Consider the following 24649-nt stretch of genomic DNA (forward strand, 5'->3'; position numbering starts at 1 on the left):
CATTGTCCCACCGGCCGCCATCTTGAACCGCCGGCCCGGATCGTTTCCTCCGCGGCAATGCTTCCATCAGGGGGGCCTCACTTCCAGCCTGTCAGTTCTCGCCTCCGCATAGCAGGTCACTCAGCAACCCGGGCATTCGCTATTCTCCGGTTCCACACCCTCGACTGAGCCCGCAGAGGGCCTCCCCGCTACTGTCTCACAGAGCGCCCGAAGGCCGCCGCCATCTTGCCGTCACCTCAGAGCTCCCCGGTCAGCTTCGCCGGCTCTCACTGCGCAACAGAGCCTTCTGCTGCCGCAATGTTGGCCGCAACAGTTGCCCCAAGCATTCCGCCCTCTGGTCCTGTACTGTAGGAGACGTCCATGGAATTTTTCCGGAGTATATTCGGGATCGGGCGCGGAGCTATCGGCTCACGCTGCCTCTCCCATCGGCGTCCAAGCCACACCCCCTTTACTGCTTTGAATAATGCGCAAGGGAATAAGAGGAAGGTTTTTGGAAGGGCCAGTAGGAGGGGAGCATTTACTGGCTGGGGAATGCAGAGGTCTCAATACACAATACTATACACAGTATGGAAATCAATTTAGAGGAAGAGGTTATCAATCAAACTCAGAATTTTATCCCAGTAGAGGATGAGCAAGAAGACAAACCAGGAGGAATTCAAGAGGACAAGGCCTGCATGGTAACAGAACAAGGTGAGTACAGGGATTATTTTTGGTTCTTCTACCGGAACGATAGGGGGTCATTTAAGAGATTTCAGGAAAGAATGGGAGAAGTGGACTCAAGACCTTGGGTGTTAAACACCATTCCAAGGTATGTAATAGTTTGAGAGTTTTCCTTAACAGGTGGAAGAGCAAAGAGATCAGGATGTCAAAGGAGCAGGAAAGTATTGTAGATTTGGATATAGAATCTCTTATTCAAAAGAATGTAATGGCGGAAGTAGCAAAATCAGAGAAAGTTTTTGTGAGCAGCTTATTTTTGTAGAAAAGGACAAAGGATTGCGTCCGGTCATAAACCTAAGGGAAGCAGAAAGATGAGGCAATCCAATCTTAGACGTTTCAATGTTCAATAATATTCCATTCACTGTGTTTCCGTGTAAGCAGAAAAAAATCTATATTTAGTTTTCTTCAAAAACAAGCAGGGACAGCCAACGAGTTTCACCCTACAACGAAGGGCTTCTTCAGGGCAATGTTCTGTATTATCACTATATTTAAATCATAAACGGAAACGCCAACACTCTGCTGCACTTGGACTGCTTCTTCGTCCTTCAGGGATTAATTGTCGATCATATATCCATAGTGGCAACCATCAACTGTTGAGTTGTATTCCAATCAATTGTAACCACCCATACAGCTCCAAAGGTTCAAATTCCTGTGTTGGCTATAGTGTTCGTATCGGGTTTGTCCCAAGTCACCAGAGTTAAACAAGTTTTTGGTTTACCGGCATTTCAAGATGGAAGGGATTCATTGTCTGAGGGACTTGTGGACAACAAAAGATTGGTTAGTGAAATTGGATACAAGGATACTTATTTTACAGTACCTATGGCAAGAAGGAGCTAAAGGTTCTTACAGTTCAGATGGAGGAAGGAACTTTATCAATTTCTATGTCTACATTTCGATCTTTCATCAGCACCCTGGTATTTTACAAAGGTGACGAGGGTGGTTGTCTCTTTAGAATGATTATCTACCTAGACGATATTCTGATGTTGTCACAAGACCAAGGGGAATTGATAGGAGAGATGGAGGAAGTAGTGGTAACATTGGTAGCATTAGGATTTATTCTGAACAGAGGGAAGTCTGTCCTGCAAATACGGAGGGCCTAGAGTGTGCCTGCCACCGCCCAGGGCACTTACGGGAGAGAAGGAGCTAATCTGAGGCACTGCCGGGAAGGCCCATCTGTCTGCAGCTGGATCGCCAGTGGGGGTGGACAGCAGCCCTCCATTGGCCCTTCTTGCGTCTCGTCCTGTAAAAAGTAGACCTGTGTGCTCGTTTCCGCAGTCGGATTTGGTCTGGATACTCTGGTCCCATGGCATTAGTTCAGGTTAATGGGCTGCAATCCCGTTCCTTTCCCATTTCGCACCAGTGGTGTCCATTATTGCTGCTCACTAAATGTCAGATTCTGAATTTCACCATCAACATACTGAAAATGCGCAATTAAAGACTCTTTTCCCCTTCCCATGGGTGACTCCGGGGGGTGGGGGGGAGGGTATGGGGGGCTTGTTAGATCTGGCACCATTGGCGTGGGTCCCCCTTCCATTATTCGCTGTTGTCTCCTCTGTTTTTGCTGGTATTAGATACTCTGGGCGCTGTGCCACTGCCATTGAGTGCCACAGCGCAAATGCTCCCTGTGTAAATATGACTGAATTGGTATATCCCCGATTGGCTTATTTGGTTTACCCGTTAGTCCCTAGTAGTGTGGCCTGTGTGTGCCCAGGGCTGGTAACCCAAATGCTGCTGGTGGGCCTGCAGCGCTGGTTTGCGCCACCCACAGAACCAGCTTGTAAAGTTTTCCTCGGACCTGCCACTGCAGTGTCTGAAGGCAGTCCAGACCTGCCATCTTGGCTGTGAAGTGCCCACACTTCCCAGCCCCTGAACCTTCCCTTAGCATCAGGTCAGTCACCCCTATGGTAGGTGAATTGTGTGTGTAAGGTAGGACATGGCTTGATATGTGTAGTATGTCCTGCTCCCCGCTTCCCGCCGCCGTTCACGCGGCCACGCCCTCTTCTTTTCTGTGCCCTCCCCACTCCCGCCTCCAAGCTGCCCCTCCCTCCCAGTGGTCCATATAGAGCGACCGCGCGGCGCAGTTCAGCGTGACCTGCTCGCAGGACACTCCCGGCCGCACGGCCACCAGCTGTGCCGGTGCCCTCTCCCCTCGCTGCTGCTCGCAGCCTCGCTCTGCCCTCTACCCCGCAGGCCCGCCTCCTCTGCGGACTGAACTGCTGCTAGGCAACGCTCGCACATTTTGAGCGCTCTCCCCCCTGCATCGGCTCCGCCGTACACGGTAGTATTCTGTTGCCCTGGTTTGTACTTCTACTGTTTGTTTTGTGACTCCTGTATTTTCTTGATTTTGTATTTTGTATTTTGCGTGGTTGTACCCCCTGTGCCCTCCCCGCCCCGCTCCCCCTTCCCGCCACTGTTTACGCGGCCACGCCCTCTTCTTTTCTGTGCCCTCCCCGCTCCCGCCTCCCAGCTGCCCCTCCCTCGCTCCGCCCCCCCACACTCTCCACATATGGCAGAGTGGCAAACGCGCAGCGTTCACGCGCGCCGAAGGCGCGCCAAAGGTAAGCCCGTCTACGCCCGTCCGCGCCTGGACCGCGCCCAGCGCCAGGACCCCTGGCCCCCGCCGGATTTACGACGCCGCCACCCTCAGCGCACTCAACACCAGCCGAATCCCGGGGTGCTACCGAGCCACCCCGAGACGGATCCACGGACCCTTCAGCTGCCACTCCTTCAAGTTCACCTGCATCCGGACCTGCACTGCACCCGCACCCACCAAGCCGACCACCTGCAGCAACCACCTCAAGTGTATCCTGCTCAACACCCGCTCCGTCCACAGACACGCCGTCGAACTCTGGAACCTCCGACACCACATCTCCAGACGTTGCCTTCCTCACGGAAACATGGATGAACGCCTCCTCAGCGCCCGACATCGCCATCCCGGAGGGCTACAAGATCACCCGGAGAGACCGCACCAACCAGACAGGAGGCGGCATCGCCATCATCCACAGGAACACCATTCGCATCACGACCAACACTGACGACACCCTGACAACCGCCTAACACCTGCACTTCCAGATCCACACCGACCCCAAGACCACCCTCAGAGGCACCCTCCTCTACAGACCCCCGGGACCACGCACACAATTCAGCGAAGACATCGCCGACTTAATCAGCTCGCACGCCCTCCCCTCCGCCGACTACATCCTCCCCGCGGACCTCAACTTCCACCTGGAGAACAACAACGACCGCAACACCACCACCCTGCTGGACAACCTCGGTCTCGAGCAGCTGGTGACCACCCCCACCCACTACGCCGGACACACACTCGACCCAGTCTTCTCATCCAGCAAGGACATCATCTTCAGCCACGCCACCGGACTCCACTGGACGGACCACAGCTGCATCCACTTCAGCTTCAGAAGAACCACGATCCAACACCACCAGCAACAGGTTGCACGAAGAAACTGGAACAAGATCACAGCCGACCAACTCGCCGCATCCCTGAGCCAGCACCCTCCCGCCAGCTCAGCGAACCCCAGCCAGGCTGCCGACAACCTCACAAAGTGGATCAGCGACTGCGCAGACGACCTCGCCCCACTGAGGACCCCGCCCAGCAGACCCAGCTGCAAGAAGGCCCCATGGTTCACCGACTAACTCAAGAACTCCAAGAAGAACTGCAGAGCCCTTGAGAGAGCTTGGCGAAGAGACCCAACACCGGACAACATGACCACCCTCAAGCTCGCCACCCGAAAGCACCATCAACTGATCCAGGCCGCCAAGAAAACGGCATTCAAGGAACAGCTGGACAACAACGCACACAACAGCAAGGAACTCTTCAACATCGTGAAAGAGCTCTCCAACCCCAACGCCGGAAACAACGACATCACCCCATCGCAAGACCTCTGCAACTCCCTCGCCTCCTACTTCCACAACAAGATCGCGGACATACACAACAGCTTCAGCACACAACCAACGCTCCCCACGACCGCACCAACGCCCCCCACCACCACCCTCAGCGGCTGGACCCCGATCAGCACCGAAGACACCATCCGCACGATGAACTCCATCCTCTCGGGATCTCCTACCGACCCCTGCCCTCACCACGTCTTCAACAAGGCCGACGCTGTCATCGCACCCCATCTGCGGGACATCATCAACACCTCCTTCGACACCGCCACCTTCCCGGAGAGCTGGAAGCACGCCAAACTCAGCGCTCTACTAAAGAAACCATTAGCGGACCCCTCCGAACTCAAAAACTACCGACCCATCTCGCTCCTCCCGTTCCCAGCCAAAGTCATCGAGAAGACTCAACAAGCAACTGGCCGCCTTCCTCGAGATGAATGGCTCCCTCGACCTCTCACAGTCGGGCTTCAGGGCCAACCACAGCAACGAGACCGCCCTCATCGCTGCCACCGATGACATCCGAGCCCTGCTCGACAACGCAGAAACAGCGGCCCTCATCCTCCTAGACCTCTCGGCAGCATTCAACACCGTCTGCCACCGCACCCTAGTACAGCGCCTCAGCAACGTCAGAATCCAAGAGAAGGCACTGGAGTGGATCATCTCCTTCCTCGCTGGAAGGACACAGAGTCCGCCTACCCCCGTTCAGGTCAGAGGCCACCGGAGTCATCTGCGGCGTTCCTCAGGGCTCTTCGCTCAGCCCCACCCTCTTCAATGTCTACATGAGCCCCCTTGCGGCCATCGCTCGCCAACACAACCTCAACATCTCCTACGCCGACGACACACAGCTGATCCTCTCCCTCACCAACGACCCCGCCACCGCCAGAACCAACCTTCACGAAGGGATGAAAAACGTAGCCGAGTGGATGATGACCAGCCGCCTGAAACTGAACTCAGACAAGACGGAGGTTCTCATCCTGGGCTCCTCGCCCTCCGCCTGGGACGACTCCTGGTGGCCCCCCGCCCTGGGCACCGCACCCAAACCGACAGACCACGCACGCAACCTGGGCTTCATCCTGGACTCCTCCCTCTCCATGACCAGACAAGTCAACGCCGTCTCCTCGTCCTGCTTCAATATCCTGCGCATGCTACGTAAGATCTTCCGGTGGATCCCCACCGAGACCAGAAAGACGGTCACCCAGGCCCTCGTCACCAGCCGACTGGACTACGGCAACGCCCTCTACGCCGGAACCACCGCCAAGCTCCAGAAGAGACTCCAGCGCATCCAGAACGCCTCAGCCAGACTCATCCTCGACATCCCCCAACACAGCTACATCTCCGGACACCTGAGAGATCTGCACTGGCTCCCGGTCAACAAGAGAATCACCTTTCGTCTCCTCACCCACGCACACAAAGCCCTACACGACCAAGGCCCGAGATACCTCAACAGCCGCATCAACTTTTTTTTTTGTCTGCAGACAAAAAAGACGTGTTCCGGACATCCATAAGAATATATAAATTCGCGCTCCGTAACACCAAAAGCTCATTCTATGAGGAAAGAATAAAAAACTCCTCCTGCTCCGCTAGGGAAACCTTCACTATTCTGAAAGAACTTCTTCATGTCCCTGACCCCCCAGTGAAATCCCTTGACTTTAACGCTGCGGAAGATAAATGCAACAAATTGGCAACATTTTTTGATGAGAAAATTCAAAACAAATCCTCGCCTCTCTACCCCCTACCGAAGCTGATTTCACGGATGGTGACAGGGGCAACCCCCCCCCTTCATTAGTCCGTCCCCGGACTCCCCTGCTCCTCATCTTGACTCCTTCGGGCCGGTAACCACAGAAGAGGTAGCTGCGGTGTTTGCCACAATTAAGAGTGGCTCCCCCAGTGACCCGGTCCCCATGCGTTTCCTCAAGAAAGTTGCCCATACCATTGTCCCTCCGCTTACTGCCCTTATTAATGCCTCTCTACTCCAAGGAGAAGTCCCTTCCAGCTGGAAAGCGGCTGTTGTCAAAGGGCTCCTCAAAAAATCCTCTCTGGACCATGAGGACCTAGCCAACTACAGGCCAATTTCCCTCCTCCCAGGGAATAGTAAAATCACGGAGAAATTAGTGAATAAAAAGCTGTCGCTATTTTTAGAATCCAACAACTTGCTCAGGAGCTCAGACGGGTTTCCGCCCAGGTCAGGGCACGGACACCGCCCTCCTGGCGGCAGTGGAGAAGGCCAGATACATCTTAGACACAGGAGGATCAGTGGCAGTGATCCTCCTGGACCTCAGTGCGGCCTTCGACACTGTCAACCACCAGGTTTTAATCCAGCGCCTGGGAGATATCTGAGTGAAGGGCATGGCCCTGAAATGGCTTGCGTCATTTCTCAATCACCGTTCCTTTCAAGTCTGGGAGAATGACAGCCGCTCCTCTGCAATTTCCCTCCGGTGTGGAGTGCCGCAGGGCTCGTCATTAAGCCCTACGTTATTCAAAGTTTACATGTGACCGCTGGAGGAGGTGGTCACCCCGTTTGGAGTGACGATCATCAGTTACGCTGATGACACCCAGCTGGTGGTAACCCTCTCCCACCCCAATCAAGAACCGTCCAACCTCCACAGCTGCCTTACTGAAATACATGGATGGATCATAACTCAGCACTGAAACTTAACGGGTCCAAGACCGAAATTCTGCTTCTTGGACAAAAAGGGCCCTCCCTGCCTCCTAACATCTGGCCCGCCTGTCTAGGTGAACCCCCGGTCCCCAAAACTGAGGTCAAGAGCCTGGGAATATGGCTTGAGAAAGACTTGACCTTCAGAACCCAGGCAAAAAAAACGGCGGGTATCTGCTTTGGACTTCTTAGGTCATGTAGGAAAGTGCTCCCCTTGCTCCCTCCCAACTCCTGGAAGCTGCTGATCCAAGGCCTTATTCTGTCCAGGCTGGACTACAGCAATGCCATCTACCTGGGAGCCCCCGAAGCCACTTTTAACACCCTAAAGAGAATCCAGAATGCCGCTGCCAGACTTCTCACTGACACCCCTGCCAGAACATCAGCAAAGCCGGCCTTGAAGCATCTTCACTGGCTGCCAGTCAGAGAAAGAGTGGTGTTTAAGGCTCTCTGCCTGGCACATAAACTCCTTCATAATAAAGGACCCCCCATCCTCAAAAACTGTATCACTCCCTACAAAGCTACCAGATCACTCCGGTCAGACCACGAGAACTTCATCGTAGTACACAGAGTGAAAAAAGCCCGTTCTGGTGGACGTCGCTTTTCTGTGAACACGGCGAATCACTGGAATTCTCTCCCCCGGAAATTGAGAACAGAACCAAACCTCCTCCACTTCAGAAAATCTTTGAAAACTCTTCTTTTTCCCTGATCCGTTAGCATTCCTTGCTTCCGCTTCCTCTTGACTTTCTAGGTTCCAGCGCTGGGATGCTTACGGGTTACTACGCGCTCTACAAAAACCTTAAATAAATAAATAACTTCTACACTCCCACACGCCAGCTCCGATCAACCAGCCATGCCCTCGCCGCCGTCCCCCGCATCCGAAGAGCCACAACAGGAGGAAGGTCCTTTTCCTACCTGGCCGCCAAGACCTGGAACTCCCTCCCGACTCACCTCCGCCTGACCCGGGACCACCTAGCCTTCAGGAAACAGCTCAAGACCTGGCTGTTCGAGCAGTAGCAGACCCCCCCCCTCCCCAAGCGCCTTGAGACCCTCCGGGTGAGTAGTGCGCTATATAAATGCCTTGATTGATTGTTTGAAATGAATTACCCTACATTTTGATTTCACTGCTGCAAGGCTACCTGTTCTCCATAGGCTAGAATAGGCAGACTGGATATTACATCTTATAGTCCTAACTGTCCCAGGGAACATGGTAGAAATTAGAGTTTAGTATTCCTGAGCTCAGAATAATAAAATACATATTTTAGCAAAGTTGGTTCTAATATTCTGTGTTTGAAAATACCACTTTTAGAAAGTAGGTATTTTCTTGCCTAAGCCTTTAGTGTGCTCTGGTGTTATGTGTATTGGCTATCTGGGTTTAGAGGGGCGAGGCAGGCTGAGTCAGACCTGGGTTGAATAGAGATATCTGCATGGAGTACTGGGGAGGGGTAGCTCATTGACCTGAATAGTGCTGTGCCTGGCAAGGTGAATGCTGGCTCCACCTCCTACTGTGCGTCTGATGGCAGACCCCCTCTTTCTGAAAGGAAAGATGCAGCCTGGTAAACAAAGTGCTCCAGGCCTGAGCAGAACTGGTTCTGGCTGGGTTCAGTGACTAAAGACTTTTGAGAACAAAGACTTTTGGGGTATAAATATCTGTGCCCAAACCCCTGATTTTTGTATTGCTCCTGGATGTCAAGAAGAACCTCTGTCCATCTGTTATATGCATGTGCACCTGCCATTACCTACTATGTATAACGTCATTTTCATAAGAGCCTATTTTCTGAATAAAAAGATTTTTTTTAAAAATAAAAATAAAAAAAGTACCTCTGTCCGTGTTACTGAAGGAATCTGCAGGAGAGGACTGTCCTTGTGCTGGTGTCCTGTTTCTTGGATTGGCCTGCAGTAGTTCCCCTTGGACTTGGAAGAAGAGGGACTTATTTTGCTCAAGCAATCACCTAAGGGCTAGAAGAGAGCTAGCCTCCTGCTGGAGTCACAGGAACATCTGACTCCCCCACCAGCCTCCTGATTCCTCCCAGCGATCTACAGCTCGTTTGCAACATTTTGCTGGTTTGGCTACGAAATCCAGGCACTTTTGTAAGTAAAAGAGTTGCAGAGACCCCTGCTTTGAACTGAACCCCTATTTGAACACTTTAAACTCTTTTTCCAGCTTTTCAAGAGTACCCCCATTTTTCAGTATTGTGGCTTTTTACCGTTATTGGTCTTGTGTTAAGTCTATATATAAAGATACTTATTTTTTATAACTACTTGTGTGGTGACCCTTTGTATTGTCCTTCACTATGTTACTGTGTATGATCATAAATGCTTCACACACTGCCTCTGAGATAAGCTGCTCGTGCTAAGTTACCACAGGGTTGAGCAGGGGTTATCAAAGGGTGTAGCCCCCTTACTCGGACTTAGGAAGAAGGGTCCCTACTTGGACTGTGGCCAGCCACTGCCAACTAGAGACCCCCATTTCTAACAGGGGGGGTCACATATTTGTGGGGGTGATCTCCCCATTTTCCACACTAGACAAGGTTGCCAGACACAACTATACTGCCTTGCTGGATACTGCCCGCTCCACGATCCCGTCCTGGGATCTTGGCTTGGGGATAGCAACCATTAGGACTGACCCTCCTCCCCAAGATTCTATTCCTCATACAAACATTTCCTCTTCAGCCTCCACCACATGCCCTCGAGAAACTCCAGCAGCTGATCGAAACCCCTATTTGGGATGGAGAGAGCTCACAAGTAGCTAGCAAAGGGACCTACATACCGCTGGCGACTGGAGGTTTGGGCATCCCACATCTACCTCACTATTAGCGCTCAGCATAACTACGATACCTAGATGAGTGGCAATACCAGAATACGTAGAAACACTGGTGCGTCATTGACCAGGCTATCATCGCAGGTATTTATATCTGGAAAATCCCTTGGCCAAGCAAGAAATACCGCCCACCTGGGGGTGTACATCTCCCCAGTAACAAAGGCCACAATTGCGGCATGGGACAAAGTGAACCTCTCCAAGCATCTTTCCACTTCCATCTCCCCACTCACACCCATGATTGGGAACCCAGATTTTCCTCCGGCTATACATCTTCAATCCTACTTTCTCTGGCAAGTAGTGGGATCTAAACGGATAGGAGACCTATATGATCTGCAACACGTCCTAGATTTCCCACGACTTAAAACGGACTTAGGTCTCCCCGAGGCTGAACACTGACTCTACAATCAAGGTGTTGCACTACTGGTGCTATACGCCAGCATGCATGGCCAAGGGGGTACGGGAACGTGACGAAAGAGGTTGGCGGCACTGTAACAAAACCATTACCCTGACCCACCTGTTTTGGATGGCACTTTCCCAAACTATTTCGCTATTGGACTGATGTTATCAGATATTGACCAGATTTTGAATACAGATATCCCACACTTCCCCAATTACATCTTTCTAGGGCTACCAAAAGCACCGACATATCCATTACACTCTGAGAGGAAGCCATCACTCTGTCCTTATGTGCAGCCAAGCAGGTACTCATTTCCAGGAGGGGCACAGACCAGGTCCCAACACACACTCTCGCTTCATAAGCTTTGGGACCTTCTGAACATGTAGAAATTGACGGCTTAGGGATACCACACTCTCCCACACTTTGAAAAAACATGGGGTCCTTTTTTGCAGCTATTAGCACAACGTTTTATGGAAATCGCATGCCTGACATACTAACGGGTGCTCAGGCGCATGGCAGACGTCCCCAGTACCTCTTAGCTCTATACTGGTGGCGGAGCTCATGTTTACAAACTGAACTATGTGTCATTCCTCTGAAGAAGCATCTATAGTTTCTCAGTTTCCCCCCATCTCTACCGCTGAAGGTGTCCCCTACCACCTTTCCTTGGTCCCTCTTAATCCTCCCCTCCTTCTATTGTTATTATACAATTCCTCATAGGCCTTGAGATGTAGGCAAGCAGTTGTGTTAAGTGTTATTATGCTCTGCCAGAAACTAAAAAAATCATTTTAATCCTAACAAGCATTTGCAATGCAATAGGTCTCGTATTAGGAAAGTTTGAGTTATTGGTCTTGTAAATGACACTTTTTATTTAGGTTTTGTTTTTGAAAATAGCGACATTAATAGCTTTGTCATTTACCATGCCAATAGTTATAACTTTCGCAAATGTGACACCTATAGCATTTGTAATGGAATATGTGTTGTATTTACGTGCCTTACATGTATTATATTACAAATAACAATGGTTTATAATTTTTTTAAATAATTAATACTTAAATAAAAGTTATTGTAATTTACAATGGCAATAGCTTAAACTTTTGTAAATAACATTTGTGAAGATTATGTTCAGTGTATTTTATTGTGACGAAAATCCAAGAACATATGTCAAATATTAACATCTTTTTGTTACATTTGTAATAAAGCTTGAAACATTGAGATAACATATTTGAACCAGTTGTTGAATGGTTGCACAGATTGATGCTGTGGTGGAGCTCAGTGATGTTGTGGTGCCACAGAGTGATGCTGAGTGATGCTGTATGCTATGCTATGTTTTGTTTTGCTATCCTATGTTTTGTTATGCTATGCTGTTTTGTTATGCTATGCTGTGTTATGCTATGCTATGTTTTGTTATGCTATGCTATGCTATGCTATGCTATGCTATGCTATGTTGTGTTTTATTATGCTATGCTTTGTTTTGCTATGCTATGTTTTGTTCAGCCATGCTATGTTTTGTTGTGTTGGTATGCTATGCTGTGTTTTGCTATGCTATTATATTTTGTTATGTTTTGTTCAGCCATGCTATGTTTTGTTAAGCTATGCTGTTTTGTTGTGTTATGCTATGTTTTGTTATGTTATGTTATGCTATGCTTTGTTATGCTGTTGTTTTGCTATACTAGGCTTTGTTTTGTTACGCTATGCTATGTTTTGTTGTGTTTTGTTACGCTATGCTATGTTTTGTTGTGTTTTGTTCTGCTATGCTATGCTTTGTTGTGTTTTGCTAGGCTATGCTTTGTTATGCTATGCTATGCTTTGTTATGCTATGCTATGTTTTGCTCTGCTAGGCTTTGTTCTGCTATGCTTTGTTATGCTATGTTTTGTTATGCTATGTATTGTTATGCTATGTATTGTTATGCTATGCTATGTTTTGTTGTGTTTTTTATGCTATGCTTTGTTTTCTATGTTTTGTTATGCTATGTTTTGCTGTGTTTGGTATGCTATGCTGTGTTTTGCTATGCTATGTTTTGTTAAGCCATGCTATGTTTTGTTGTGTTTGGTTATGCTATGTTTTGTTGTGTTTTGCTAGGCTATGCTTTGTTATGAGATGTTTTGTTATGCTATGCTTTGTTATGCTATGTTTTGTTATGCTATGGTATCTTTTGTTGTGTTTTGTTATGCTATGCTTTGTTATGCTATGTATTCCTATCCTATTCTTTGTTTTGTTATGCTATGTTTTGTTATGCTATGCTGGTGAGGGTGAGTGAGGGTGGGTGAGTGAGGGTGGGTGAGTGAGGGTGGGTGAGTGGGTGTGTTAGAGCGAGGGCGAGAGGGTTGTGAGGTTGTGTTTCCTATGCTTTTTTTGTTATGCCATGCTATGTTTTGTGATGCTATGCTGATGAGGGTGAGTGAGTAAGGGTGAGTGAGGGGGTGTGAGGGTGAGGGCGAGGGTGTGATGGTGTGTGAGGGTGAGAGGGTTGGGAGGGTGAGGGGGTGTGAGGGTAAGTGAGGGTGGGTGAGGGTGTGTGCGGGTGAGGGTGTGTGCGGGTGAGGGGGGGTGAGGGTGAGTGAGGGTGTGTGCGGGTGAGGGGGGTGAGGGTGTGAGGGTAAGGGTAAGGCTATGCTATGCTTTGTTATGCAATGCTATGTTTTGCTCTGCAATGCTTTGTTTTGCTATGCTATGTTTTGTTGTGTTGGTATGCTATGCTGTGTTTTGCTATGCTATGCTGTTTTGTTATGTTTTGTTCAGCCATGCTATGTTTCGTTAAGCTATGCTGTTTTGTTGTGTTTTGTTATGTTATGCTATGTTTTGTTATGCTATGCTATGTTTTGTTTTGCTATCCGAAGCTTTGTTTTGTTACGCTATGCTATGTTTTGTTGTGTTTTGTTATGCTATGCTATATTTTGTTGTGTTTTGCTAGGCTATGCTTTGTTATGCTATGCTATGTTTTGTTGTGTTTTGCTCTGCTATGCTTTGTTCTGCTATGCTTTGTTATGCTATGCTATGCTTTGTTATGCTATGCTTTGTTGTGTTTTATTATGCTATGCTTTGTTTTGCTATGCTATGTTATGCTATGCTATGCTTTGCTGTGTTTGGTATGATATGCTGCATTTTACTATGCTATGCTTTGTTGTGTTTTGTTACGCTATGCTATGTTTTGTTGTGTTTTGCTAGGCTATGCTTTGTTATGAGATGTTTTGCTAGGCTATGCTTTGTTATGCTATGCTTTGTTATGCTATGCTTTGTTATGCTATGCTTTGTTATGCTATGCTTTGTTATGCTATGCTTTGTTATGCTATGTTATACTATTCTATGTTTTGTTTTGCTATGCTTTGTTATCCTGTGCTATGTTTTCCTATCCTATGCTTTGCTTTGTTATGCTATGCTGGTGAGGGTGAGTGAGGGTGAGTGAGGGTGGGTGGGTGTGGGTGGGTGAGGGTGGGTGGGTGGGTGAGTGAGGTGGGGGTGAGAGGGTTGTGTATCCTATGCTTTTTTTGTTATGCCATGCTAGGTTGTGTTATGCTGATGAGGGTGTATGAGGGTGAGTGAGTAAGGGTGAGTGAGGGTGTGAGAGGGTGAGTGAGTAAGGGTGAGTGAGGGTGTGAGAGGGTGAGTGAGTAAGGGTGAGTGAGGGTGTGAGAGGGTGAGTGAGTAAGGGTGAGTGAGGGTGTGAGAGGGTGAGTGAGTAAGGGTGAGTGAGGGTGAGTGAGTAAGGGTGAGTGAGGGTGAGTGAGTAAGGGTGAGTGAGGGTGAGTGAGTAAGGGTGAGTGAGTAAGGGTGAGTGAGGGTGAGTGAGTAAGGGTGAGTGAGGGTGAGTGAGTAAGGGTGAGTGAGGGTGAGTGAGTAAGGGTGAGAGAGGGTGAGAGAGGGTGAGTGAGAGAGGGTGAGTGAGAGAGGGTGAGTGAGAGAGGGTGAGTGAGAGAGGGTGAGTGAGAGAGGGTGAGTGAGAGAGGGTGAGTGAGAGAGGGTGAGTGAGAGAGGGTGAGTGAGGATGGGTGAGTGAGTGAGGATGGGTGAGTGAGGATGGGTGAGTGAGGATGGGTGAGTGAGGATGGGTGAGTGAGGATGGGTGAGTGAGGATGGGTGAGTGAGGATGGGTGAGTGAGGATGGGTGAGTGAGGATGGGTGAGTGAGGATGGGTGAGTGAGGATGGGTGAGTGAGGATGGGTGAGTGAGGATGGGTGAGTGAGGATGGGTGAGTGAGGATGGGTGAGTGAGGATGGGTGAGTGAGGATGGGTGAGTGAGGATGGGTGAGTGAGGATGGGTGAGTGAGGATGGGTGAGTGAGGATGGGTGAGTGAGGATGGGTGAGTGAGGATGGGTGAGTGAGGATGGGTGAGTGAGGATGGGTGAGTGAGGATGGGTGAGTGAGGATGGGTGAGTGAGGATGGGTGAGTGAGGATGGGTGAGTGAGGATGGGTGAGTGAGGATGGGTGAGTGAGGATGGGTGAGTGAGGATGGGTGAGTGAGGATGGGTGAGTGAGGATGGGTGAGTGAGGATGGGTGAGTGAGGATGGGTGAGTGAGGATGGGTGAGTGAGGATGGGTGAGTGAGGATGGGTGAGTGAGGATGGGTGAGTGAGGATGGGTGAGTGAGGATGGGTGAGTGAGGATGGGTGAGTGAGGATGGGTGAGTGAGGATGGGTGAGTGAGGATGGGTGAGTGAGGATGGGTGAGTGAGGATGGGTGAGTGAGGATGGGTGAGTGAGGATGGGTGAGTGAGGATGGGTGAGTGAGGATGGGTGAGTGAGGATGGGTGAGTGAGGATGGGTGAGTGAGGATGGGTGAGTGAGGATGGGTGAGTGAGGATGGGTGAGTGAGGATGGGTGAGTGAGGATGGGTGAGTGAGGATGGGTGAGTGAGGATGGGTGAGTGAGGATGGGTGAGTGAGGATGGGTGAGTGAGGATGGGTGAGTGAGGATGGGTGAGTGAGGATGGGTGAGTGAGGATGGGTGAGTGAGGATGGGTGAGTGAGGATGGGTGAGTGAGGATGGGTGAGTGAGGATGGGTGAGTGAGGATGGGTGAGTGAGGATGGGTGAGTGAGGATGGGTGAGTGAGGATGGGTGAGTGAGGATGGGTGAGTGAGGATGGGTAAGGGTGAGTGAGGGTGAGTGAGGATGGGTGAGGGTGAGTGAGGATGGGTGAGGGTGAGTGAGGATGGGTGAGTGAGGATGGGTGAGTGAGGATGGGTGAGTGAGGATGGGTGAGGGTGAGTGAGGATGGGTGAGGGTGAGTGAGGATGGGTGAGGGTGAGTGAGGGTGAGTGAGGGTGAGTGAGGGTGAGTGAGGGTGAGTGAGGGTGGGTGAGGATGGGTGAGGATGGGTGAGGATGGGTGAGGGTGAGTGAGTGAGGATGGGTGAGGGTGAGTGGGTGAGGGTGAGTGAGTGAGGATGGGTGAGGGTGAGTGGGTGAGGGTGAGTGAGTGAGGATGGGTGAGGGTGAGTGAGGATGGGTGAGGGTGAGTGAGGATGGGTGAGGGTGAGTGAGGATGGGTGAGGGTGAGGGAGGATGGGTGAGGGTGAGTGAGGATGGGTGAGGGTGAGGGAGGATGGGTGAGTGAGTGAGTGAGGGTGAGTGTGAGTGAGGAAGGAAGGGTGAGTGTGAGTGAGGAAGGAAGGGTGAGGGTGAGTGAGGAAGGAAGGGTGAGTGAGGAAGGAAGGGTGAGTGAGTGAGGATGGGTGAGGGTGAGTGAGGATGAGTGAGGGTGAGTGAGGATGAGTGAGGGTGAGTGAGGGTGAGTGAGGGTGAGTGAGGGTGAGTGAGGGTGAGTGAGGGTGAGTGAGGGTGAGTGAGGGTGAGTGAGGGTGAGTGAGGGTGAGTGAGGGTGAGTGAGGGTGAGTGAGGGTGAGTGAGGGTGAGTGAGGGTGAGTGAGGGTGAGTGAGGGTGAGTGAGGGTGAGTGAGGGTGGGTGAGGATGGGTGAGGGTGAGTGAGTGAGGATGGGTGAGGGTGAGTGAGTGAGGATGGGTGAGGGTGAGTGGGTGAGGGTGAGTGAGGATGGGTGAGGGTGAGTGAGGATGGGTGAGGGTGAGTGAGGATGGGTGAGGGTGAGTGAGGATGGGTGAGGGTGAGTGAGGATGGGTGAGGGTGAGTGAGGATGGGTGAGGGTGAGTGAGGATGGGTGAGGGTGAGTGAGGATGGGTGAGGGTGAGTGAGGATGGGTGAGGGTGAGTGAGGATGGGTGAGGGTGAGTGAGGATGGGTGAGGGTGAGTGAGTGAGGATGGGTGAGTGAGTGAGGATGGGTGAGGGTGAGTGAGGATGGGTGAGGGTGAGTGAGGATGGGTGAGGGTGAGTGAGGATGGGTGAGGGTGAGTGAGGATGGGTGAGGGTGAGTGAGGATGAGTGAGGGTGGGTGAGGGTGGGTGAGGGTGGGTGAGGGTGGGTGAGGGTGGGTGAGGGTGGGTGAGGGTGGGTGAGTGAGGGTGAGTGAGGGTGGGTGAGGGTGAGTGAGGGTGGGTGAGGATGGGTGAGGGTGAGTGAGGATGGGTGAGGGTGAGTGAGGATGGGTGAGGGTGAGTAAGGATGGGTGAGGGAGGATGTGTGAGGGGTGAAGGTGAGTGAGGGTGTGAGGGGTGAAGGTGAGTGAGGGTGTGAGGGGTGAAGGTGAGCGAGGGTGTGTGAGGGGGTGTGATGGTGAGTGAGGGTGTGTGAGGGTGTGTGAGGGGGTGTGAAGGTGAGTGAGGGTGTGAGGGGTGAGGGTTGTGAGGGTGGTGCGGGTGTGAGGGTGTGTGAGGATGAGGGGTTGAGGGGGTGAGGGGGTGTGAAGGTGGGTGAGGGGCTGTGAGGGTGAGAGAGGGGGAGAGGGGGAGAGGGGGAGAGAGTGGGTGAGGGTGGGTGAGGGTGGGTGAGGGTGGGTGAGGGTGGGTGAGGGTGGGTGAGGGTGGGTGAGGGTGGGTGAGGGGTGAAGGTAAGTGAGGGTGTGAGGGTGAGTGAGGGTGTGAGGGGGTGAGTGGGTTTGAGGGTGTGTGAGGATGGGGGTGTGAGGGGTGAAGGTGAGTGAGGGTGTGCGAGGATGTGAGGGTGGGTGAGGGTGGGTGAGGGTGGGTGAGGGTGGGTGAGGGTGGGTGAGGGTGGGTGAGGGTGAGTGAGGGTGGGTGAGGGTGAGTGAGGGTGAGTGAGGGTGAGTGAGGGTGAGTGAGGGTTGGTGAGGGTTGGTGAGGGTGTGAGGGTGAGTGATGTGTGTGAGGGTGTGAGAGTGAGTGAGGTTGTGTGAGGGTGAGGGTGTGTGAGGGGTGAGGGTGAGTGATGGTGTGTGAGGGTGGGTGAGGGTGTGAGGTGGGCAAGGGTGTAGTCCTATTGGTTCTCCTTTTAATTTTGGCACAGTGGGATTTGAGTGCTTCTATGAGGAAATATTTCCTTTGTATTTCAACTATAGGGCATGAAATAGCAGTACAAATTACATTTTGTTTCTCTATATCAATATTGATTGCAAGGATAGGGTCAGCGGTGCTCCGCTGTGAGGGCTGGGTCAGCAGCGCCCCTTGTGGTCAGTGAAAATATGGACAATGAAAACATGTTACTAAATGAAAACATTTTTAAAAGATATCAAGATATCACAAATCTCCAAAATGTCCAACTTGTGATACGTCATTTACATGATTGCATGATTTTAAGCTCTAAGACAGCAAAGCTCAATGGTTCACAGTCGGACCCACTCATTGGGATCTCCTCAATGTCCCCAGCTAAGATTTGTACAGAGCACTGCTATTTAGAACTGGCCTATCAGTTAAAGCTTCCTCTGAGGATGAGACCACGGTGGCTTCAACAGATTGCTCCTGGGAAGCAGACTGAAGGTAGACGTCCAACACGCATTCCTGGGTGGAGGGAGTTGGATGGTTCATGTTGCGATGTAGGCGAGCACGAGAGAATCCATAGCTCGATCCTTGTCAGAACTCCAACATCACTTTTTCACCCATCTGATCAGGCAAGAGGTACAGGTCTGCGGAACTGGACACAAAACTTTTCCAACAGCACTCTTGCTAAGGTCATATTCAACTAGGCTGACTTGTCCTGTTGAGACCTTCCTAGCATTGCCAGAAATCAAGTAAGGATTAAAATGATAAATAACACATCATGTGGACAGTGTGAGGTAGCTTGCACTGCCTTGAAAGAGGTCTGCTCCCTAGCACCATGCACAGCCTCGGAATACATGTATTTGTGGCCTAGAAACACCAGAATAACACTGTTGCCTAATGTAACCGCAGGGCCCATGGTGCCGACAAAATGTAGACCACACACATTCCAAAAGTATTCCCTTCACTGGAACAGGTGTTGTTGCTCACTAGTCTAGAGCTCTCACAGGTTTGAAAAGTAAGGAGAGGATTCTTTCATTTTAACACCCATACGGGTCCAGTAAAAATGGATATCAAACCTATTGTGGGCGTTACGGACACCTAAATGCCCCCCCCCTGCCCCCGACTCTCCCGATTTTATCTCATGATACAAATTCAACAAGATCACTTTAACACTATGGAACAACTAATCATATACTAGTGCAGGAGTTTGGTAATCAGGCCCCCAATAAGCCACCGAGCCGGACCTGCAAGAGGCCTCACTGTTGCTATGAGAATGTTGAGTCAAAACAGGAAACATTTACCATTTACACAAGTACACGATGGAGGAGTGAAGTAAACAGTACCCAGAACTTAGTGGAATCCCAAAACGATGGTTGCAGAAAGGGTAAAAATACAGAGACTTTATTTAAGAGATGACGGATATGTGCAATGCCCGACATCAACATTATGCCAAAAAAATACAGTTCTTAGCCTGACATAAATTTCTCACTTGCCTCACTGAATATAAACAACTTAGGGCCTAATTTAGGTTTAGGGGAACAGGAATTAATTATGGAAAAATTGGTAGATGTTCAAATGTGTCCGAATGAGATTTTACAAAAGGTAGATAGATCGACAACGAAGGACAACATGTAACAACACGATACGACACCAGACTGTCAGCAAAAGCTGCAACAACTAATCAGACCTCGAAACAATATATGCCGAGTCGTCCTATTTAATTCATAGCAAACCAGAACAACATGGTGCATGACTGGTATCTTCCAAAAATCCTTTTACCAGAGCCTGTGGCAGTACATTTGATAGGGTGGAGGTCAAAGCAGCCTGCCAGAGACTAACCAGGGCAAGTGCTGTTCCCAGTCACATTTGAATGGGCGAAAGACCAACATCCGCATTTAATGCAATAAACACCGAGGAAGCGCGGTAAGGAAACAGCTCTCAAATAACAAGCTTTGAAAAGTTTCACACGAGCCTCTAGTGACAGCTAATGACCAGGGCTGCGCCTCTGCAGAATCGGAGTCATGCATTTTGCGGTTGCTAATGTCACCAGTCGCACAACAGAGAACAACAGCTTCCATGCCTGGTCACAAGACACTCGAAACAAGAATGAAATGAAAACCAGCGCAGCGCTCGTAAAACGGGTGCAGCACTGCTAAAGTATGTCCACAATATTAAAATCTCTACAGGATTTACTGCCGGCCACATCACGAGAGCTGCCTCGGCACAAACGCGCTTATTTTCCCAAGTCTCGGTTCTCGTTAAAGTTGCAAACAGACTGAATGCGCAGCATTAGGCACTATATCAAAACAAGAGGGGACAAAAAAAACAAGTTACAAAAGCAAACGTTAAGGCACGGCCTGTGGCCGTGAATAAGTTATGGCGGGGGGCGGGGCAGCTGAAGCCTTTGATGTGGCAAATGCTGCTGGCAGGGGGAAGCCTGTGGGGAAATGCGAGGCACGGCCTGCGGCCGTGAATAAGTGACGGCGGGGGGCGGGGCAGCTGAAGCCTTTGATGTGGCAAATGCTGCTGGCAGGGGGAAGCCTGTGGGGAAATGCAAGCTCGTGCACGAGGAGCTTGTGGTCACGTGATTTCACGTGAACTGTTGAAAATCCGGATCGTAAAAATGGATGGACGGCAAAAGGTCTCTCTACGAGACCTAAAAAGGGGCTTAACCGGTTACATCAATGAAAAAGAAAAACCGCCATGTCACATAATGTTAGCTCATTGTGGAATATATGTACACGGATGGGGTCTTTCTGAACACAGTAGTTTTTACACATCGGTTATAGTTTTTACGTTTAACCAAATTGTGGTAAATAAATAAATAATACCTCTATTTTTGAATGGATAAATGAATAACAGATAGCTCAATAAATAAGAGTCAAGATTCGAGGTAGTAGGAAGTTTGCAGGTTTATTACAGCATAAAGGACAGGAACAGGACAACCTGCATAGGAATAGGATGGCCTGACAGGGGGGCCCCGACAGCTGCCGGGGCTGGATCTGGGATGAGCGCGCTAACATTTAATAACAATACACGATCATATATACTAAAACAGTTGCATTACAATACATACGATAGGCGGAGCAGTGGGTGTGGTCAATAGCAGTCGCAAAAGATAAGGGTGAAAGTAGGCGTAACAGAGGCGTATACATAGACATGTGATGCAAACGTAACAGAATATGTCATGAATGGGGTGGAGACATGGAGGGGGCTACCTAAGGAGCCGGGACCTCTAACCTGATGGTGCGCGCAAACTGACAATGACGTGTTACTAGGAGAAGCTGGGGGCTATGAACTCTGTGCTAGGAGCAGAGACTGAAGTCTGGAGAGTCAGGAGAGTCAGGGCGACATGTACCTAAACAGTATCTAGTATCTGATGTTTAGAGAACATGTTGATATAAACTAAGAGTCAGGAGGGGAGAGGCTAACTTGATTCTAAGACTGGAGCATGCACTATTCTACATGGAGTACGTGATGAAGAATATTAAATGACCATTAAATGCAGTATTTCTTTAACATGGAGACGTAAAGGCTAGACAATGACGGAAACTATTGATGCGATTCAGTAGCTTAGGAATGCAGAGAAGGAGGGCTGGACTGATAACTAGAATCATAACATACTCTTGGCAGAGCCAGGCTGAACCGGGCACTGCAAGGCAGGAAGTAAGTGAAGGGTCAGGAACACAGGTGGGGGCTGTATCGCTCCTCAGCGAGGCTCAGGAGACAGAAGCTGAATCTGGTGTCCAGGCCCTTTTGAGGCCTAGGGACGGGGACTTTACAATGAAATAACGTGCACACTGGGAAACGTGGCAACGTAACTTTACATAGGCCCGATATTCGTAGTATTCACGAGAACTGGAAACTGACATACTAGAGATGGACACAAATATAATTGCGTCTTTTAATCGAACATGGGGAATACATATGCATATTAATCATGCACACATAACATATGATGGAGGACGCGTAGGGACACAGAACATGGCAAAATTTACTTTTCCACAAAATAAACATTATTTAAGGAAGTAAAATAAAGTTGCTTAACAGTGTTTTTTAGGAAGCGCTTTGCTCTCACACATACAAATTAGGTATATATTTTGTTATTCAGCTAGCTTATCTGATCAGTATAATCACCATTCTAACTGTTTTGCATGTTAGACTATATGACCAGCAGACATTTTCAATGCCCAAATTGTGTTAATTAAAAAAATAACTAAGTTAATGAGGCTTACCTTCGCTGTCAATTTTATGGAGGTGGGCTCAGCATTTTCACAAAACAAGTTGTTGATGATGTTACCACCAGTCATTACTCCCTCATGGGCTTTGACAGCAACGTGACCATCCATTTCGTCAAGCATGACATCCATGTTCACAGAGAAAGTTTTGGTTTTACTTTTGGCCCCCATTTCTCCTTCTGTGAGCTTAATGATTTCCGTGACAGATTTGGCGTGAAGATAGACATCTTTAACTCCGTGCATAAGCTCAGAATTTTCTGGAGGCAGGTTGTGAAGGCTGCCATGTATCCCTCCATTCAGCAGCTCAATTTTATCAAAGGTCTGGTTTTGAGGGTTGTCTATCTCGCCAACAGCCAGTGTAACAATTTCAGATAAAGTACGGTTTTGAAGTCTGCCATCCATCTCCCCACCATCAAGTACAATAATTTCAGAGAAACTTTGATTTTGAACACTGGTGTCCATTACCCCTTGTGTAAGCTCAATGTTCTCAGACACTTCGTTTTGAAGGCCATCATCAAGCTCCACACCAGTAGATTCACATATTTCAGAGAAGCTTTGATCTTGAAGACTAGTATCAATCTCTCTATGCATGACCTCAACAGTCTCAGAGATCTGGTTCTGAAGGCTTCCATTCATCTCTCGATGTGAGAGCTCAAGGTCTTCAAAGATCGGGTTATGAAGTCCACCACTTATTTCTCTATCAGTCAGCTCAATTATTTCAGAGGTCTGGATTTGAAGGCTGACACCATTGTCTTTACATGCAAGCTCTACAGAGTCAGAAAAAGTTTGGTCATAAAGACTGGTATCCATTGTTATATCCATTAGCTCGGAAACGTCAGAAAAGGTCTGGTTCTGCGGGCTTGCAACAATCAATGGATCAGTGGGTTGAACATTCTGAGGGGAAACCTGGTATTTTATACTTTTACCATGATCCATTTCTGTGACATGAGCATACTCAGAGGAACTCATTTGTGCACTATTCTCAACATCTGTATGAAAACTGTCAGCCTGGTGCTCTAGTGTGCACTTTTGCGTTGGAAGGTCATGCGAGTGGATAGGCGGGTTCTTCCTCTTCGACGTCTTTTTCTGCGGATGCGAGCCGTCACTTTTTGTTTTTCGCTGTCTGAAGTGAGCAAGCTGCGCAGGAAAGTAAAGGAGAGATACAGGGAGAGGTAAGCAAGAAAAAAAAAGCAGAACCACAGGACAGAGACACTCATGATCGGATACATTAAACATACAGACCAATATCAAAGCTTGCAAATTTAATGGCACCTTCAGAGCTTCATCATTTTTCCTTTTTTGGACAAATACATTTAACAATTTCATACAAACTACTTCAGCGGCAAAGTCCACCCTTCTTTAGAGTACAAAGAAGCACATTTTCTATCACTATCAACATTAACGATTTAAAGCAGAAGCATATCAAGAAGAGCAACCATACTGTACGAGATGAATAACATTCAGGAAAAGTAAAGTCACAGCTGTTTCAAAGTCAAGAAACACATTCACCAAACAAGTACAACAAATACTGCCCAGCAGGTTCAATAAGACAGTTGCGAACAAGCTTCCAAAATGCAGTATGACAGATAGAAACTGAAGCATGCATTTAATGAAATAACAAGCTATATTGCTTCCCTTTTGCTAAAGGCAGGATGCTCCAGGTCATCAAATGGCAGCAGTTACTGAAACACCAAGGAACTCCAAATAATGACACTCAGCAGAATATACTTTCCATCTCTCTGCAGCCCCTTAATCTGCTTAGAGTGGATTAGTTTTTTTTCATTCGGACTCTAGCATGAGAACTGTATCTGTAATCAGTGTGCGAGCCTCTGTAAAAGAAGCACCTGCTATTTGCAACATTAACGGCTGTAAGTACTTTACCATGGTTAATGCAGGCGAGTGATTCATAGCGTAGGTAAATAGGATTAAGAAGGGTGGTAGGAGCAATGGAGTGTAAACATGCTATACCAGGAACCTTGGGTCAATTAAGTACACTGACTCAGTAAATAATAAAAACATAAAAACACTGCTGTTCTTTGATTACCTTGGTTACTTTTTTCATACTTGCACAGGTTAATGTGAAAATAGTATGCCTAAATGATTTTAAATGTATTTTAATCTCCCAAAGTCTGAACCTAACTGGAAAGAAATGCCTTTTTTTGTATGGTCACCACCAAAGTTTTGGACTGATGATTCTGGTTTTCAACTCTAAAAGTCCACTGAGGGTAGGTTAAAAAATCCTACCAGGAGGAGGAGCCAAGACGTGGTCCAAGATGGCAGCTTAGAAGTCCGGCTCCGTCGCTCGGCCTCTCCCTCCCTAATATCCTGTCATCCATCCTGGTTCGGTACCTTACCCCCACACGGCAGAGATGGTGCGCTGCCCATCCATGTAACTCCGGGCTCGCTAGCGCTCCGGATGGCTGAGTAACGTCGTCGCAAACAGGGCGGCCTGCGCCGGCGGTGAGCCGGGGCTTTGCGTGATTCCGTGGCCGAGATGGAAGTGATCAACAGCGGACGCGGCCGACAGTGATGGCCGGCTGAACCCGCGGAGGTCGTAATTTGAGGTTTTGTCTGCCGGCGCAGGCGGAGAGCGGTACTGGTGCCCGGACCACCCGGAGCCTGTCTGACTTATTTC

The 24649-nt window shown here is 49.3% G+C and overlaps 1 protein-coding gene across 6 annotated transcripts in view; it reads right to left on the reverse strand.

The window, feature by feature from the left end:
- The window catches only part of PCNT (pericentrin), a 1333356-nt gene that overhangs the window by 1255936 nt on the left and 52771 nt on the right, over positions 1-24649 (reverse strand). For all 6 annotated transcript variants that reach the window (XM_078681435.1, XM_078681433.1, XM_078681434.1 and 3 more), the window contains exon 2: positions 22012-23151. In XM_078681435.1, coding sequence (XP_078537561.1) covers positions 22012-23151 — 1140 coding nt within the window. The remainder of the gene's footprint in view (positions 1-22011; positions 23152-24649) is intronic.

Source organism: Lissotriton helveticus, chromosome 3_1, assembly GCF_964261635.1.
Source record: "Lissotriton helveticus chromosome 3_1, aLisHel1.1, whole genome shotgun sequence".
Taxonomy (NCBI): domain Eukaryota; kingdom Metazoa; phylum Chordata; class Amphibia; order Caudata; family Salamandridae; genus Lissotriton; species Lissotriton helveticus.